The sequence below is a fragment of the Cavia porcellus genome, unplaced genomic scaffold, assembly GCF_034190915.1.
Source record: "Cavia porcellus strain 051 isolate PalLab524CR breed Dunkin Hartley unplaced genomic scaffold, mCavPor4.1 scaffold_17, whole genome shotgun sequence".
NCBI classification, from domain to species: Eukaryota; Metazoa; Chordata; class Mammalia; order Rodentia; family Caviidae; genus Cavia; species Cavia porcellus.
In genome coordinates, this window is record NW_026947500.1 from 64,459,220 (window position 1) to 64,476,585 (window position 17,366).

At 59.0% G+C, this 17,366-nt stretch overlaps 1 protein-coding gene and 1 long non-coding RNA gene across 4 annotated transcripts in view; one reads left to right on the forward strand and one right to left on the reverse strand.

The window, feature by feature from the left end:
* Positions 1 to 1,661: 1,661 nt before the first annotated feature.
* LOC134471009 (uncharacterized) lies at positions 1,662 to 6,045 on the reverse strand. Its single transcript, XR_010040326.1, has 3 exons — positions 5,788 to 6,045; positions 3,925 to 4,436; positions 1,662 to 3,707 (listed from the first exon to the last, which is right to left on the reverse strand). It is a non-coding gene; the product is annotated as an uncharacterized LOC134471009 (long non-coding RNA).
* The window catches only part of Mast1 (microtubule associated serine/threonine kinase 1), a 30,944-nt gene continuing 15,944 nt past the window's right edge, over positions 2,367 to 17,366 (forward strand). Inside the window, exons 1-11 of one of the 3 annotated variants that reach the window (XM_063228426.1) lie at positions 2,367 to 2,513; positions 5,982 to 6,013; positions 7,499 to 7,587; positions 8,078 to 8,153; positions 9,652 to 9,730; positions 11,749 to 11,909; positions 12,182 to 12,257; positions 12,346 to 12,555; positions 14,067 to 14,168; positions 14,242 to 14,374; positions 14,448 to 14,515. In XM_063228426.1, the coding sequence (XP_063084496.1) occupies positions 2,475 to 2,513; positions 5,982 to 6,013; positions 7,499 to 7,587; positions 8,078 to 8,153; positions 9,652 to 9,730; positions 11,749 to 11,909; positions 12,182 to 12,257; positions 12,346 to 12,555; positions 14,067 to 14,168; positions 14,242 to 14,374; positions 14,448 to 14,515 (1,065 nt within the window). In that variant the 5' untranslated portion in view covers positions 2,367 to 2,474. Of the gene's footprint in view, positions 2,514 to 5,981; positions 6,014 to 6,151; positions 6,332 to 7,498; positions 7,588 to 8,077; positions 8,154 to 9,651; positions 9,731 to 11,748; positions 11,910 to 12,181; positions 12,258 to 12,345; positions 12,556 to 14,066; positions 14,169 to 14,241; positions 14,375 to 14,447; positions 14,516 to 17,366 lie in introns of those variants that run through there. The other 2 variants (XM_063228427.1, XM_063228425.1) reach the window with 2 other exon arrangements.

Below are 17,366 nucleotides of genomic sequence, written 5' to 3' on the forward strand. Positions count from 1 at the left end.
TACATATGTGCTAGCCCTTATACTGAGCTTTCACTTTAAACTCTGTATTTGTGTCTATCTCTGTCTCTGTCTGTCTCTGTCTCTGTCTCTGTCTGTCTGTCTCTCTCTCTGTATTCAGAATCCCGGAATGTGTCCTGGGCTGAGCATGTGCAATTGATATGCATCACAATAAACCTGGAGGAGTCAGGGGAGAAGGGGAGGAGGCACGTGCCTATAATCCCAGCACTCAGGAGGCTGAGGCAGAACGATTATCACAAGTTCAAGGCCAGTTTGGGTACCACAGTGAGTTCAAGGCCAGCAGCACCCTGTCTCAAACAAACAAGGTAGATGCATCTACAAGTCTGTGTGATACATGCATGTGGACAGTACCTGTGAATGTGTTTTGTGTGTCTGCATTTCCTAGGTGTGTGTGTCAGCGTGTGTGTTTGAAGAAGGTGTCTAAGTGTGTTTGTGTTTGCTGAGCATATGCTTACAGTGTGTGCATTATATGGGGGTCTGTCTGCTGAAAGTGTGTGTGCAGAATGTGTGTGTGCCTGTGCTTGCAGCGTGAGCATGTGTGTTATTGTGAACAGTGTCCACCACCACGAGTCACCTTACCTCCATCTCAAAACAAGGCAGGATTTCTGTCTTTATTTATTTAGTTTGGTTTTGATTTTTGAAATAGTCTTGCTGTGTGACCCAGGCTAGCCTCAAACTCAGTGTGATCATCCTGCCTCAGCCTCCCAGGTGCTGGGATGACAGGTGTGTGCCACCAGGCCCAGGTTTTTTTTTTTTTTTTTTTTTTTGAGACAGGGTCTCGCTGAGTAGTTCAAGGTAAAATTGAACTCACCATGTGACCCAGGCTGGCTTGAACTCCTGGCCATCCTCCTGCCTCAGCCTCCTGAGTGTTTGGATTCCCCGAATGTGCGCTCCTGCTCAGCTGTTTTTTTTCTTTGCTGTACTTCCAGACTCTGAAGCACTGCAGTGCACAGGGCCGTCCTCCCCCCCCGGGGAGCGCCTTGGCTCGGGGTCCCCACCCCCCAGGAATAAGTGCTGAGTGAAGGAGTTAGTTCAACAGACACTATCTGAGTCCCCTGTAGACAGCTAGGAATGTTTTGGGGCCTCGGCCAACAATACCTGCAGGACCAGCCTGCTTTGGGCCTATGGAGCTGGGTGCTTGCAGGACAGAGTTCCCTCATCCCTGGGCTGTGTCTGTGCTAGTCTCCACACCCCTCCCTCGCCCTGTCCTCAGCCTCCCAGCCCCAGCTGGGCTTTCAGCACCGCGGACAGGAGCACGTGGTGCCAGGACCACGGAGAGCTCCCGAGGCTCCGGCTTCTTGGCTTCGAGCAGAGGACCCGAACGTGCCTCAAGAAGCACGCGCGAGGACGCAGGGCAGGAGACCCGCTCCTAGGAGCCTCCGGGGCCAGCCCAGCCCCGCTGTCGCCCGGGCAATCGGCAGGAGTCGCTCTCGCCCGACGACCGCACCTTACAGCCCCCTAGGCCAGCTCCAGGGGAGGCCCCCATCCCACTCCGAAAGCAGGGGCTCGACTCAGCTGTGTGGACCTAAGCGAAGTAGCCAGCTCACGAACTATCCGCTAATCGCTCTTTAATCCTAAACGCGAGGGAGGAGCCGCCCAACGGGCCGCGGGATTCAGGGAAGAGTGCAGCGTATGCATGAGAGTGCTTTTCTTTTTTGATTTTTAAAATTTTTATTAGTGCCCATTTACCGAACATACAGATTAAATTCCTGGGGAAGCTGGAAGAATTTTTTGCATACCTGCCCTCCCCTCTCTCCACCCTCTGGGGCACCTCCCCAGGGGACTCCTACTCGAGGGTCTTGTGGGTGGGGGCCGTTCCCCACCACGTGGTGTGTCGGGGTATCTTCCCAGGGCCCCCCACGATGTCATGGGGGCGGGAGGGGGGCGCGGCGGCTTTGAGACGACAGAGGCACTTTCAGACACGTCTGCCAGAGATGGTTCCGAGGGTGGAAAACAGCTCTTTATACACGTTTGCAGCACACACTCATCACATTCATCGCAGGGAGCTGGTAGATGCGCATCGCGCGTCTTAACCCTCCTTCCGGAGGGCGGCTCTGACCGGAGAGGGCACCAGCCGAGGAACCCGGTCCCCACCTCTGGGGACGGGAGGCGTCTCCCCGAGGGTCTCCAGGGCAGTCTCCCCGGAGGGCGCCTTGGCTCGGAGTCTCCCCCAGGAATAAGCGTTTGTCTCCGAAGGGTCTCAAGGTGCACGTCCCCCCTCGGGGGCACCTGGAGGCTCCACCTCTCTGCCCCCCAGACTCCCCCAGCAGCGGCGGCAGCTGAGGCCAGACCCGGCGCCCAGACGCAGTGACGGCGCCGGGCCCGCCCCGCTCGCTCCGCCCCGCCCCCCCTCACCGCCGCCACCGCCGGGTCCCTGCGGCTTCTCCTCCGCTGCCTCCTCCTCCTCCTCCTCCTCCTCCTCCTCCTCCCCCGGCCGAGCCGCCGCCGCCGCCGCCATGGACGACTCGGGCCTGATCCGCCGCCGGAGGCTGCAGGTGCGCGCGGCCGCCGGACGCGGGGCGGAGACGGGAATCGGCTACGGGGCGGGGCGCGGGGGGCGGGGGGCTTGTGCTGGGGCCTGCGGGGCGCCGCCTCCCCGGCCTAGGGTGCCCCCCACGGGCACAGCCACGGCAGTGTAGGACCCCGCCCCTCGGCCCGCCCGGGTCGGGCACCGCGGGATGCAGGAGCCCGGGGCGCGCAGCCGCTGAGGGGACGCCGGAGGGCTGACTGCAGCCTCCGAGTGTCGAGCTCCTCGCCAGTCCGCAGTGACCTGGGCTGAGCAAAGTTACAGCCCCAGGGCTCGCGCCCCTGGGGGCCCCGGCGCCGTAAACAGATTTGCATGGGCAGCCTCGCCGCAGTCGCCCCAGGAGCTCATTCCCGGGCGGGGACCCTGGCGTGCCCTCCGCGCTCCCGATCGACCACCGGGACCCTTCCTGCTGCCCTCACTGGGTGGACACCCAGACAGCATGGCACCTCCATTCGACCCTCCTCTACCCCCCACCCCAGCGATCCGCAGGTCCAGCCCAGCTTGCAGGTGGGCGGGAGCGATTTTTAGCTCCTTGCAGCCTGGAAGACTCGGCTCCCCGGCCGCGCCTGCGCAGGACGCGCGGGTCCACTGCGCGGAGTGGGACACTGAGAGTTGAGGGGAAGGAAGGGAAGCGGGGACGAAACTGCACGTCAAGAGCACCCACCTCCGGGGTAAGGGGTTCTGAGGCCGAAAAGTATCCCCTGTTCCCGACTCGGGCAGCGCCTCTGAGACTTTGGACACCCGACACTGATCTCAGAGAGGGGCCGATCAAGGGTTGGTCCCAAAATTTGCTCTGGGCCTGTGCCTGCAGAGCTTCCTTGCAGATGAGTCTTCTTCGCTTGCTGCTCTGGAGCTGAGAGGAAGCCCTGTGTGCGTCCAGACTCGAGCTGTACTTTCGGCTTCCTGGGTGCATCTCTGCGCTGCTCCTGAGGTCAGGGCCTGGGGGAGCCGAGTCGCCAGTGGGGCAGGAAAAACGAAGAGCAGATAGCAGGAGGGACTTCCCGGGCGATCCGAGGATGGATAATGCTAAGGCCAGGCGTGCGCTGGAAGGCTCACTGTTTCACACAGCCCATCTCGCCGGGTTTGGCACCTAGCTCTCTCCGAAGTCCTAACCCTTCTTTCGGGGTTGGTTGAAGAGAATGGGATCCGAGAAAAGAGGGAGCTGCGCAAAAGTTAGACCAAACGCTGCAGCGGCCAGGCTGGGCCGCGCGGTGCCGTCGGGTCCCCCACGCCCACCCAGAGCGGAGGGGCGGGGCCTGTGGGTGTCCCCACCCCCTAGCTGGCTCTGGCACCCACCCATTGATTCATTGCCACGCGGGATTCTGTCCCCGCCCCCAGCCCAGCACCCCCACCACACAAGCACTCACCACCCACCTTACCCGGCAGTGCTCAGCTTGGCGACCCTCGCCCAGGGCTGCCCCACCTCTTCCCTTCTGGCCAAGTTAACCCCTCCTGCGCCGGGACACAGCCCACGCACCGGTTCCCCTCTCAGGGAATGTCGCCCGGTGATACCCCGGGGCTTCCAAACTCGGAGGGCCTGGCCTCCGCGCCATCCCTCCGCCTATCCGGAAAGACCAGCGCGGGTTCCAGAGCTGGGGTTGCACGGGTGCATGCCCGGCAGGCGGCAGGCGCCAAGGATCCGAACGTCCGCAGCTCCTCCGTGCCCTTTGTTCAGCTCTAGAATGCTCGGGTGCGCCGGCCACAGGGGTTGGGTCCGAGGACTTCGTGGGTGATAGAGACCCTTACAGGCTCACCTTCCAAGGTCCACTTCACCTGAGTCTGGAGCCCTGGGCCTCGTGGCCAGAAATTCCATGTCTTGATTTTGCCCAGGCCGTGGTAGGGTTGCTGAAGCCTAGTGTCTAGGTCCCAGCAGCGACTCCTTTCGGCGATCCTGTAAAGACAGAGAAAAAACCTGGTCTGGAATTCTGGTCACTAGTGGCTGGGGAGGCCTGGGCTGGCCTTTGATCAGACCGAAGGTCTATGCTTTGTACACAGGACTGGGGGAATCCTTTGGCCATGCTCTGTCATGCTGCGTGACTGACTACCCAGAACTACTCCTGTCTTGGTGATTCAGTATTTAGTTAGTTATTTTGGAGGTTTTTTTTTTTTTTTTTTTTTTTTTTTGAGACAAGTCCGGACTGGCCTGGAATTCAATACGTAGGCCAGGCTGGCTTTGACCTTGCAGGAATCCTCCTGCCTCAGCTTCCCAAATTCTGGGATAACAGGCGTGCACCATCACACCCAGCTTGCCTCAGCCTTTGGACAGAACTGGCTGGAAAGCTGTGTCTCCTTCCCCCACTGCTCTGCGTGAAAATTGCTGAGACCCTGTAACTCCTGATCTCCGCTGACCTAATGGAGACATACATTTAATAGCCTGAAATTATTACCTTGTCATTATCAGACAAAGACCTTTTGGCCCACTAGGATCTCACTTTGATCTGTTTCGATCCTCCTGATCTATGTGGCTCCCAGCTCTGCAAATCTAGCTGAGGATGAGTGGCTCTGGCAGGCTGTGAAGGGCTTATTGCTTCGGGCCTGCATGCCTGTATTCAGCCTCCTATGCCTGGGCAGGGTAAGCTCCTTCCTGCCTCCAAGACTTTGCCCTTCAGCTCCCTCAGCTCTCTCCACACCGTGGCTGGCTGTCATCTTCTAGCAGCCACGGAGAGCTGTCCCCAGAGCCACTGCTCTGCATCTCCTCCCAGTCCTTCTGCACCACAGCACTGGCTTTGTTGCTGCATCACCCTCATGTTTAACACTATCTCATCATCCCACGCAAACTCTATTCAGTGCCCATTTGCCCCTCTAAATGCTCACCCCAAAGGACAGATGTTTTTATTTTTTATTTTTATTTTTGGTACCAGGAATCAAACACAGGGCCTTGCATTGCCAAGCAGGTGTTATGCCTCAGAGCCACATCCCTGGCCAGGACAGGTATTTTTATTTGTTTTATCCACAGTTCACAGGATAAGGATGTGGCAGACAGTGGGTGCTCCAGAAATATATTTTCAAATAAAGACTCCTGGTTCTCTGGGCTTGGACTTGCTGGCTCACGCCTGTGTTCACGCTGTGTTCACGCTGGGGAGGCTGAGGGAAGAGGATTGCCATGAGTTCAAGGCCAGCCTGGGCTACATAGCGGGTTTGAGGTCAGCAGGGGCTGCAGATGGAGAGCTGGTCTCAAAAACAAACAAACAAAAGACTCCTGGTTCATTTGCACAAATATGCAGATGAGTATGCCAACTCACCAGCACCTGGAGGTCCCTTCAGAGTACTTGAGCCTGTGTTAGTCCCTGGGGATCAACTCCTGGTCAAAGGAGAAGGTGGCCCTGCTAACCAGGGACCATCCGCATAGCCCCTGCTTCTGGGCAGCGGGGTGGCTTCGTGGGAAGCTGTTACGGGTCCATGCTGATCTTCGTCCTTCTCTCGCGTTCCCTTCCAGAAGGATTTGCCCCTGCCCCGGAAAAGCAGCAGGTGAGGTCCGGGACGGCGGCGCGCGCGGGGCGGGCTCCGGGTGGCGTGAACGCGCAGCAGCGCCCCCTCCCGGCGGCCTCCCCGCAGGCGCGCGCTCCCTTCCCCCTCCCCTCCCGCTCCCCCTCCCTACCCGGCCGCTGCGGCTGCAGCCTCCGCCCCGCGCTCGCTCCCCGCTCCCCGCTCCCGCGTCGCCGCGCCGCTGCCGCACCTGCCACCATGTCGCCGCCGCTGGGTCATGTCTGACTCGCTCTGGACCGCGCTTTCCAATTTCTCGATGCCCTCCTTCCCCGGCGGCAGCATGTTCCGTCGCACCAAGAGGTAGACCCCGACACTGACCCCGACCCCCAGCCCCTGGTCCTGCCCCCGCCCCGGGAGCTGCAGCAGGGCGGTGCCGGGATGCTGCCTGTGGCCGGGGTCGCGCGTCGCTTCCCGCTGGCCCCCTGGGGGGAGCAGCGCGCACAGGAAGGGGCGCCGCGTGGGGGTCGGGGCGCCAGGCGGGGATGCGGCGCCTTTGTCTGGGGCGCTGCGGGTTGGGCGGTCCGGGGGGTGGGGGCCCGGCACCCGCGGAACAATGGCCGCAGTCCCCACGCGCGGCGCCCCAGAGCTATGTGCTCCGTTCACAGCTGCCCGCAGGGAGGGAAGGAGGGGCTGCTGCGGGCCAGGGGCTGCGCTTCGGGAGCTGGGGTCCTGCGGGTGGGCAGAGGACGGGGGTCTTTCTCCATAGCACCGGCGCCCCCCCCCGAAAATAGTGGTGCGCAGCGTCACACGAGACATGATGTCACACACATACACGCGGCAGCCCCAGTGGCCCAGATAGCGGGCAGGTGCCGCGCACTTCAGCGCCGTAGCTCGCGGGGCCGCGCGCATCCACGGGTCTCGCACAGCCTTGCATGCCAAACTCTCACCGCTGACACGGACACCGCACAGACATGCTGGAAACACGTTAAGCCACGTCCGCCCGCAAGCCGGGAAATCAGACCTGCCAGGGCCACGGGCGCCTGTGTCATCCAGACATGCGAGGCCAGGCCTTGCACACACGCAGGGCGCCACACCATGACACAGACACACGGGGCAAACACGCGTCACGAACTCGCCACCCCACACAGTCGGGGACGAACCATGCTTCAAACTGTATCATGCAGACATGTGAGTGGCGTTGCCCACGGCGTCACCTGTGGATGCAGCCAGGGTCACGCGGTGGATGTCACAGATGCACTCCCTGCGTGTTGCTCTCAGACCCAAGGAGACACACTCGGGATACCCAGTGCTGTCTCCGTGGCTGTGACAGCGAGTGACCCCACGCTGGCCTCCTGTGCGCACCCCTGTTCCACATACAGCACGATGAGGCCTCCCCTCCACGCAGCTCTCGTGAAGCTCCTTCACCGTGGCAGGGAGAAAATGGGATCTGAGAGCAGAGAGGACTGCATAGGCCAGGGACTCACGGGCTGCGGCCCGTCGTGGGCTCCTGCATTGCTTTCCCTGCAGCTGCCGCACCAGTAACCGAAAAAGCCTCATCCTGACCAGCACTTCACCCACGCTGCCCCGACCCCACTCGCCGCTTCCGGGCCACTTGGGTGAGACAGTTGAAGTAGCCCTGGAGGGTGGGGCCAGGTTTAGGAGGCGTGGCTAAATCAAGGGGTGTGGCCACAGAGTGGGGAAAGGGTGAACTGGATTGGACAGGGGGGATGCTACACACGTGTGGGTGTGGTCAGTCGCAGCGAGAAGAGCTAGGGTGAGCAGAGGCTCAAAGGATGTGGATTGGACAGGGGCGGGGCAGGAAGGAGGAGCCGAAGGTAGAAGGCGGGGCCAGGGCCAGGGGGCGGGGCATATCCACAGGGGCGGAGCAGGAAGGAGGAGCCGTAGGTGAAAGGCGGGACCAGTGCCAGACGGGCATAGCTTCGGCAAAGGGGCGGAGCAGAAAGGAGGAGCCACAGATGATGGGCGGAGCCAGCATCGAAGGGGCGGGGCCTGGCCAAAGGCGGTTTGCCGCCCGCTGTGGGGCTCAGAGGCCTGAGGGGACTGCCGTCCAGCCTAGGCCCAAAGCGCCCCCTTTTTCCACTACAGGTAGCAGCCCCCTGGACAGCCCCCGCAACTTTTCCCCCAACACCCCCGCGCACTTTTCCTTCGCCTCCTCCCGAAGGTGAGTCCGCCCTTGCCCTGAGTCCGGCCCGGGCGCTCGCGCCCGCCCTCTGGTCCGCCATCTGCTCTTCTCCCGGCTGCGCGGAGCCGCACGAGTACCCTAGGGTTCGAGAGTGGCCGCTAGGCGCCCGCGGGGCAGAGGCCTCAGACTTCGGGGCGGGACGCGAGCCTCACGGGGCCGCTTTGAGGCGAGGAGAACGCGTGCGCGCTGGGCCGGGGTCTTCTCCACCCCCGAGCGCCTGGCCGGGCGTTTCCATAGCAACAGGAAGGGGCAGCCAGGAGGCGGTGCGCAGGCGCAGACAGCGCGCAGCCCATCGAGGGACTGTCCCTCGTGTAGGGGAGAGTGCTAGGGCTCTTTCTCTAGGCCCCAAGGGGAGGAACCGCAGGTTTCCCTGGAGGTTCTCTGAGTGATTCTGTGACACCTGTCCATGAATTTTCTGCGGGGGCTTTGATGAAATTGTGGTAGGTAGAGAATCTCTATTTTTTTAGCAACTTTCCAGGCTTAGGCTGTGGCTAGGCCGGTCTCTTCTTTTGAGCTCCATTCATTCTAAAAACGGTGTTTAAACACCTTCTGTGTCCCAGGAGCTGGGCATTCGGGGTGTCACTCACCCCTTCTCTATCTGCTGAGTGGGGCAGGCGGTGCAGGGAACCATGCAAAAACTGCTGAGGCTGCAGGCTTCGCGGGCCCGGGGACATGGGGCTGTGCCCAGTAGGCCATAACCGGCCCTGGGCTTGTCCTGCTGTGCTCCTCTTGGCGGTCCCAGGGCCAAGCCCGGGCATGCTGAGCAGGTCATGGGGCGTGTGTCCGTGTGTCTGTCGCAAGTGTGAGAGTGTGCTGCCGCGAGTGTGTCCCCGGCGCGTGTCTGCAGATTTGTAAATGTGTGTGTGACGGAGACACCGTAGGCGTCTTTGTGTTCCTGTGACTGAGCTTGTGGCCTGTGGGCGTCTAGATGTGTGACACTGGTGAGAGTCCCGATGTGCGGGTGTGTGAGCCAGTGTGTGTGCGCCTGCGCGGGTGAGTCGCAGTCTCCTTACTGTGCATCCATGGGTGAATCGCTCTTGCTGGGTGGGTGATTCTGTCGTGTCCACGCGTGTAAGTGTCCCTCCCGTGTGTTCTGGGTGTGTGTGGAGTGTGGAGATGTGTGTGTCTGTGGCGGTGACCACATTGTCCACACCCACCCCAGAGCGCATGGACACAGGAGAGTGGAGAAGAGGCTCCGTGTTGGAGAGGGGTCTTTCTTCTCTGGGAAGATTTACAAGCTCCCTAGGCTGATTTGCCAGGCTCCCTGGGCTGAGATCCTTGGTGGCCCCTCCAGAGGACTCGTTGGAGCCCTCGGCCTCCTCTGGGAAGCCTGTGCCGGGCTGAGGCAACCTTTCTCCTCTTGGAGTTGAATGATTGCTTGATTGCCCAGGCCATGGCTGGGGGCTTCCTCTGGTGCCTCAGGAAGCGCTAGGACCAGCGCCACCCTGCAGGTGCTGAGCACTACACTGGGTTCCAGGGCTGACGGGCGCCGCTGGTCCTTGGCCTCACTCCCCTCATCTGGCTATGGCACCAACACACCCAGCTCCACTGTCTCGGTGAGTGCAGTGGGCGGGTGATGGGAGGGTGGTTGGGGATTGTGGGGGGCTATAGGGGCTGGCATCCAGGCCAGTTGCCCAGTGCTTGAGGAGAGGCTGGCAACCCACATGTTCCTGTGAAGCCCTGACTCTTGCCTCTGTGTAGCCTCTTGGGGGTGCTGCTCATTTCCAGTGTGACAAACGGAGACACTCCGGCCAGCCAGGTCAGCTGGGTCAGCCAGGTGGGCCACTGGCTGAATGTGCGTGGCTGGCCAGGGCCAGGCTGTAGCTTTGCCTGGAACCCGTTTCCTTGCCCAGTGACAGACTCTCCATCCACTCCTTCTTTGCCATCCTCTCTGGTTCCTGCTTCCCTCCAGCAGACAGGGGTCATGTGACTGTCACAAGGGTCTCATGACTGACACAGAACCAACCTGCAAGCGATCTTCCAGAAAGGCTTCTTGGAGGAGGTCACACTGAAGCAAAGTCACAGAGTCAGCATGAGTTTGACAGGTGGAGAGGGAAAGAGGGTTTGGGGTGGAGGAACAGGGGTGGAAACCCTCGGGTACCCCAGAAATCTTGCTGCATTTGAAGATGAAGGTCGCCTTGTCTGGCTATGGCTTTGGGTAGAGGGCAGAGGTAGGAGTAATGCTGGCACCTGTTGGCCAGGTATGGAGGTGGACTTTATTCTATATATGGAGGAACTGTAGAATGACTGGACTTGGGTTGGTTTTGTTTTTATCTCGCTTTGGTTTCTGTTTTTTGAGACTGGATCATGCTGTGTACCCTAGGATGGCCTCCTGAGTGCTGAGATTATAGGCATGCACCGCTGTGCTGTCCTGCTTTATATTATGTTACATCAGAATGTCATCAATTGTGGTTCTGCAGGGCATAGACAGTGTGCCCTGAGTTTTGTGTGTGCCCTCTGAAGAAGCACACACCCGTAACCCAAGCTACACTGGAGGCTGAGGCAGGAAGAGTGCCGTGAGTTTGAGGCCAGCCTGGGAGATGTAGCAAGACCCTGTCTCACAAAACAAGACAAAATAATGGAATAAAATAAAAGATCACTCTGACTACAGGCAGTGACACGTGGCTGTCACTATGCCCACACTGGTGATGGTGGGTCTGTGTGTGTCCTAACTTTGTGCCAGACCCAGTTGCCCTGGGTCCAACCAGAGTTGCGTCCCTGTCCTTGAGGAGTAGACAGAAAAAAAAAAAAAAAAGATGTAGGATGTTAGGAGAAGAAGCAGGAAGACTCGGTGAGACACAGGCTGGGGGCCAGGGATACAGCTCAGCAGCACAACTACCTGCCTGGCAAGTGCAAGGTCCTGAGACAGGGGAGCAGTAGGGCATGATGGCGCAGGCTGTAACCCCAATGAGTGGGGAGGTTGAGGCAGAAGGATCACTGGCTTGAGGGCAGTCTGTGTAACTTAGAAAGACTGTTTCAAAAAAAAACTAAAAGAAGCTGAGTACCACAGGAAAAGGAGAGGAGGGACAGAGGGAGAAGAAAGGAAGGCAGGAAGCAAACCAGGCAGGCACGCAGGCAGGCAGGCAGGCAGGCAGGCAGAAAAGACTTGGCAGAGGAGACATGTGCTGTCCAGCAAGTGTGATGCAGGCAGAGAAGCAGCCAGTGCAAAGGCCCTGAGGCAGGAGACTACCTCGCTCCAGGATCCACGAGGAGGCCAGTGTGCCAGGGCCATCATGGCAGAGTGCAAGCAGGTGACAGCAGTGTCACAGGGTCAGGAGCCCAGGATTTTTTGGGAGGGCCAGAAGGGGAGGACTCAGGTGTTTACCCCAGGCAAGATGGGAGCCACCGAGGGTTCTACACAGAGGGAGAACAACTTGACACCAGTGTGGCCATATCCAGGTCCCTGTCACGGTCCCCATCTGCGGCCTGACACCTGCCTGTCAGACCCCTGGGATCTGAGGACCCTAAACTATGAGGCCAGATGGTGGCCCCGCCCCGTGGCTTATCCTCCTCAGCCCTCCCCCTGGGTCCCGACTGCCGCGGTGGCTCTGACCCTGCCCCGCCTGCCCCCCAGTCCTCCTGCTCCTCCCAGGAGCGCCTGCACCAGCTGCCCTACCAGCCCACCGTGGATGAGCTGCACTTCCTGTCCAGACACTTTGGCAGCACGGAGAGCATCACGGACGAGGATGGCGGCCGCCGCTCCCCAGCCGTGCGCCCGCGCTCGCGGAGCCTCAGGTGGGGGCGCGCCGGGAGGGGGCTCATTTTGTTTGCTTTAGTTTGGTTGCTTGAGACAGGGTCTAGTAAGTAGTCTGGGCTGCCCTCGAATTCGCTCTGTAGCTCAGGCTGACCTCGCGCTCGCGGTGACCCTCCCGCCTCAGCCTCCCCAGGTCCGGGGTGGTAGGCGCGTGCCAACGTCCCCAGCTGAGGCCGGAGGGTTGTGGAGAGAGGGACTCTTAACACTGGCTCGGAGCTGGGCCGCTGGACAGCACGGAGGTCTCTCCTTGCAGCCCCGGCCGCTCGCCCTCCTCCTACGACAACGAGATAGTGATGATGAACCACGTGTATAAGGAGCGCTTCCCCAAGGTGAGGCCAGCGCCCCCTGGCGGCCGAGCTCGCCGCTCAGCCTGCGGTACTCCTGAGTCTGCGACCCCATCCTCTGCGTGCTCCCCAGGCCACGGCGCAGATGGAGGAGAAGCTGCGGGACTTCGCCCGCGCCTATGAGCCCGATAGCGTGCTGCCGCTGGCCGATGGTGCGCTCAGCTTCATCCACCACCAGATCATCGAGCTGGCGCGCGACTGCCTGACCAAGTCCCGCGATGGGCTCATCAGCAGTGTGTACTTCTGCGAGCTGCAGGAGAACCTGGAGAAGCTGCTGCAGGATGTGAGTGCGTGGCCGGGCCTGGGCCCTGACCCGGCGCGCGTGGGTTGGGGGCTGGGGGTTCACAGGGCCTAGGGAGGAGGAGGGCCCGGCGCAGGGCTGGGAGAGGCGGGGTCTGACCCCTCTCCCCTTCAGCTCTTTACTCAGAGACCCTGCACATGGTAGGCGCTGAGTAAAGGCTGGCTGAGGGAAATAGATGGAGGCAGGCATGGTGTGCACCAATCATCCGAGCACTAGGGAAGCTGAACCAGGAGAATCACCATGAGCCTGAGGCCAACCTGGTCCGGCAGTGAGACTTTGTCTCAAAAGCCAATAAAAACCAGAGACCAATGTAAGAAATAAGATAATACCCCATTTAAGGCAGTGATCCTGTATACCTAGTGTGTGCCGGGCCTGGAGAGAGCTGAGGACGTCCCTGCCTGCAGATGCCTGGAAACACGTAGGCACACAGATCCAGGACCTGATGGCATCAGGACTGTGAAATGGGGACTGGGCCCTTGGGTAGAATGTCGAGGCTCCTCTGTAAAGTCCAGGGAGGTCTCCCTAAGGATCTGACAGTGACGCCCGGGCAGTGATGACCAGCAAGACAGGCAGTGCAGAGCGAGCTGGAGAGAATGTATGCTGAGTGGTGGATGCTGCCTGTGCAAAGGTCCTGAGGTGGGAAGACTGTAAATCTCCAGCAGTGCAGGCACCACACCATGGCACAGTTAAGAGCAGGTAGGGCTGCAGAAGAGCTCAGGAACCAATGTGGGGCTTTGAGATCCAGGCCCATCCCAGTCCTGAAAGGCAGCAGGTTAGGGCTGGTGTCAGGTCTAGGTTTCAGTCTATATCCTGCCATCAGGACCAGGGGATTCAGAGCATGGACTCCAGACAGTCTAGGTTTACTTGCTGTGCAGCCTTTTACTGTGCTGGGTAACCCCTCTGTGCTTGAGTTCTTTAAAAGTGGGATTTCATGGTGGGTGTTGTGGCACAGACTTGACAGCCTAACATTTGAAAGGCTGAAGCAGGAGGATCATCAAAACTTTGAGGCCAACATAGGCTATGTAGTGATGTCAGAGTCAGCCTGAAGTACATAGTGAGACCCTGACTCAAGAAAGAAAGAGAGGAAGATCTGGTGGCACACACCTATAATCCAAGCACTGGGGAGGCTGAGGCGGGCGGATCATTGTGAGTTCAAGGCCAACCTGGACTCCATAACAAGAGCCTGTCTCAAAGAAACAAACACAAAATAAAACAAAAGAAGTTGGCCCAGGCTGGCTTCAAACTTGCTTCAGTCCTCCTTCCTCAGCCTCCGAAGTTCTGGGACTACCGACGTGCACCACCCTGTCTGGCTGGGGCTGTTTTAAAGATAGCTTTGACAGGACAATGCACACCACCATCCTCACCAGTCCCTCTCACCATCACCAGGGGTGTTCTCGGCCTCAGCGCTCTCACCTGTACAGTGGGGCCGCAAGACTGGTTCACGGGTGCGGGCTGGAATGGGCCTGACCTTTCCCCTTGGTGTCCTGCCCCAGGCCTACGAGCGGTCGGAGAGCTTGGAGGTGGCCTTCGTTACTCAGTTGGTGAAGAAACTGCTCATCATCATCTCACGCCCTGCCAGGCTTCTCGAGTGCCTGGTGAGGTGGCTGGGCCTGCGGGGGTACAGGGGGCCCCTGGAGCCCCAGGCGAACATCCAGTGTCCTGCCCCAGGAATTCAACCCAGAGGAGTTCTACCACCTGCTGGAGGCAGCAGAGGGCCATGCCAAGGAGGGCCACCTGGTCAAGACAGACATCCCGCGCTACATCATCCGCCAGCTGGGCCTCACCCGAGACCCCTTCCCAGGTGCGGCCAGGGTGCCCTGGGGGCAGGGGTGAGGGAGCCCCAGGTGCCCAGGCTCACCGTCCCTTCCCTCTAGATGTGGCCCACCTAGAGGAGCAGGACAGCGGGGGTTCGAACACGCCAGAGCAGGACGACCTCTCCGAGGTAAGGCCGGCAGGTCGCGCCCTGGGCCTGGGTGGGCACTGCCTGCTGGCTGCCTCCAGCCAGGTGCACCTCACTTCCCACATCAGTGAGGTGAGGTCACTGATGTTCACCCTGTCGGAGTGGTCACCTCACCTGTGACCCCACCACTCGGGAGGCTGAGGCAGGAGGGTTACCAAGTGTTCAAGCCCAGCCTGGGCTATTGGCTGTATTTCCTTGCAAATAGGACTGGGCCTTATATTAATTTTTGCTCCAAGAGATGCAATAAGGCATAATTTCAGGGGATGCCTTATTTTTATCATGAACAATGATCTACATTTATTATGCATGAAAGTCCACATTGACGTCATCTTCTCTGGAACGTCAGGGTAACTCTCGGAACCCCAAACTCCGGCCTGGCTTTCTTGCGACTCAGTCTCCTGTGGGATCAGCGCTCGGCCTCTCTGGGATGAGCGGCCCTGGGCCAGACACCCACCGGGGCAGATGCAGTGCGGCTCTCCTGGTTTCACCCTACACACTCTGCACCCGACCCCGGCTCTCGAGGGAGGCTTCACCATGAAATCAGTGCTGATAGAAGCCTTGGGTGAAGGCAGAGGCAGTGAAGGCGGTTAGGGCCAAGGACCAGGCTGCAGGAAGTGACGGACACTGTGGCCTGAACCTCCCGCGAGGGCACCTCTGTGCTGCCGCCACAGGGTTCGCACCCCAGGCCCTGCTGGCCCCGGCGGCGCAGGGCGGGTGGGGCCCCTTGGCCTGGGAAGGCGCGGGCTCCGATATTCCCAGACACTTCCCTGTGACTTGGGGTGCCATCTGTGTTAAATATTGGCATCAGTGACATCATTTGTTCATGCTTCATTTCGTATTACTATTATTGTTTGTAACGCAGTATTCCATCTGGCTGATGATCTTTTTTTTTTTTTTTTTTTTTTGTCTTTTTCCTTTTTATCGGTACCGGGGATCAAACTCACGACTGCCTGCTTGCACGGCAGGCACTTATGCCGCTGAGCTAAATCCCCAGCCCCTTGGCTGATGATCTTAATGGGGGTTATTTTTGGGATGGGGCCTATTTTTTGGGGTAGAGCTTATATAATGTGCTAGGGCTTATTTTCCAGCTAGGTTTTCTTTTGTTTTGTGTCTTTTTGAGACAGAGTCTCACTACATAGTTCAGGCTGGCCTTGAGCTCACTTTATAGCCCAGAAGCTGGTCTTGAATTTATAGCAGTCCTCCTGCCTCAGCCTCCTGAGTGCTAGGATTACAGGCGTGCACCACTACGCCTGGCTTCAGTTAGGTTTTATTCCTATGGAAATACAGTAGTGGACTGGGGACGTAGCTCAGTGGCACAGCACCTGCCTGGCAAACACAAGGTCCTGAGTTTGATTCCTGGTACAATAAACAAAAAAGGAAAAGGAAATACGATAGAGACACTGTGGCCCGAAAACCACAAACCAAATAAAAACAAACTAAAGAAAACAAATAACGGTTCTGCATTCATGAGCCACTTTAAATTTCCTTTTTCTTGGGGCTGGGGATTTAGCTCAGCGGCATAAGCACCTGCCTTGCTAGCAGGCGGTCGTGAGTTCGATCCCCGGTACCGATAAAAATGAAATTTCCTTTTTCTTTTCCCCTTGCCTTCTCTTTCTTTCTTTTTTTTGGGTGTTGGGTGGGATGCAGTCTCATGGTGCAGCCCAGGCTGGCTTCCTGCTCACCTCGACCCTCCTGTCTCGGCCTGCTGAGTGCTGGGGTCACAGACTCGCACCACCACACTTGGCGGCTGCTTCTCTTCCTCCTCTTCCTCTTCCTCATCTTCTTCCTCTTTCTTGTCCTCCTCCTCGTCCTCCTTCTTCTTTCTCTTCTCCTCTTCCTCCTCCTCCTTTTTTTTCCTCCTCCTCCTCTTCTCCCTCCTCCTCTTTTTGCAGCCCCGGGAGGGAAGCGGGCCTCACAGTGCCAAGCGCACTCTTTACCCTGGGTGGCACCTGCATACGGGTTCTGTTGTGCCAAGCTGTGCAGGGCTCTCCTGAGGCAGGGCTCCCTGCCGGGCATGGGCTGGGTCTTGAGCTCCTGGCTTCCAGCTTCGCCTTCCCCAAGTAGCAGGGACTGTGCTCCTGCACCACTGTGCCCAGAAAACGCCCCTATTTTAGCCATTTTGTCTATCATCTACCTACCTATCATCTATCAGTCATCTATCATCTGTCATCTGTCTACCTATCTGTTCACACTCCTGTCCAGCCTGGCTTTGCCATGCGATGATCCCGAAAAGCCCTCACTCCTCCATCTCCCTCGGTCCCGCTGAGGTTGACCCTGGGGCCAAGCATCTTCCACCCAAGTTGCTGCGCCCGCAGCCCAGGCTCTCAGGGTGCCGGCTCCCAGGCACCTAGCGTGTTCCAGTACTACGCTACTCCTGTCCACCAGGCCAGCAAGAAGCCACTCGCCTGGCGCCCTCTCCTGGCCCTGGCTCCTGGCCCTGGCTCGCAGAATTTGTCTCTGCTATCCATTGTTTCCTGAAAATGGAACCATTCTTTCTGCGGCTTCTCTCTCTCTCTCTCTCTCTCTCTCTCTCTCTCTCTCTCTCTCTGTCTCTCTGTCTCTCTCTCTCTCTCTCTGTCTCTCTCTCTTTGTCTCTCTCTGTCTCTCTCTCTCTGTCTCTCTCTCTCTGTGAGACAGGGTCTCACAGTTCAGACTGCCTTTGAACTCCCTTTGGAGCCCAGGCTGACTTCAAACTCGCAGCAATCCTCCTGCTTCAGCCTCCTGAATGCTGGGATTACAGGCATGTGCCGCCACGCCTGGCCTTCTATGGCCTTCTTGTCTGGCTTGTTTCACCTACCTCAGTGTCTGGGACTGTTTTCATTTTTTTGGTACC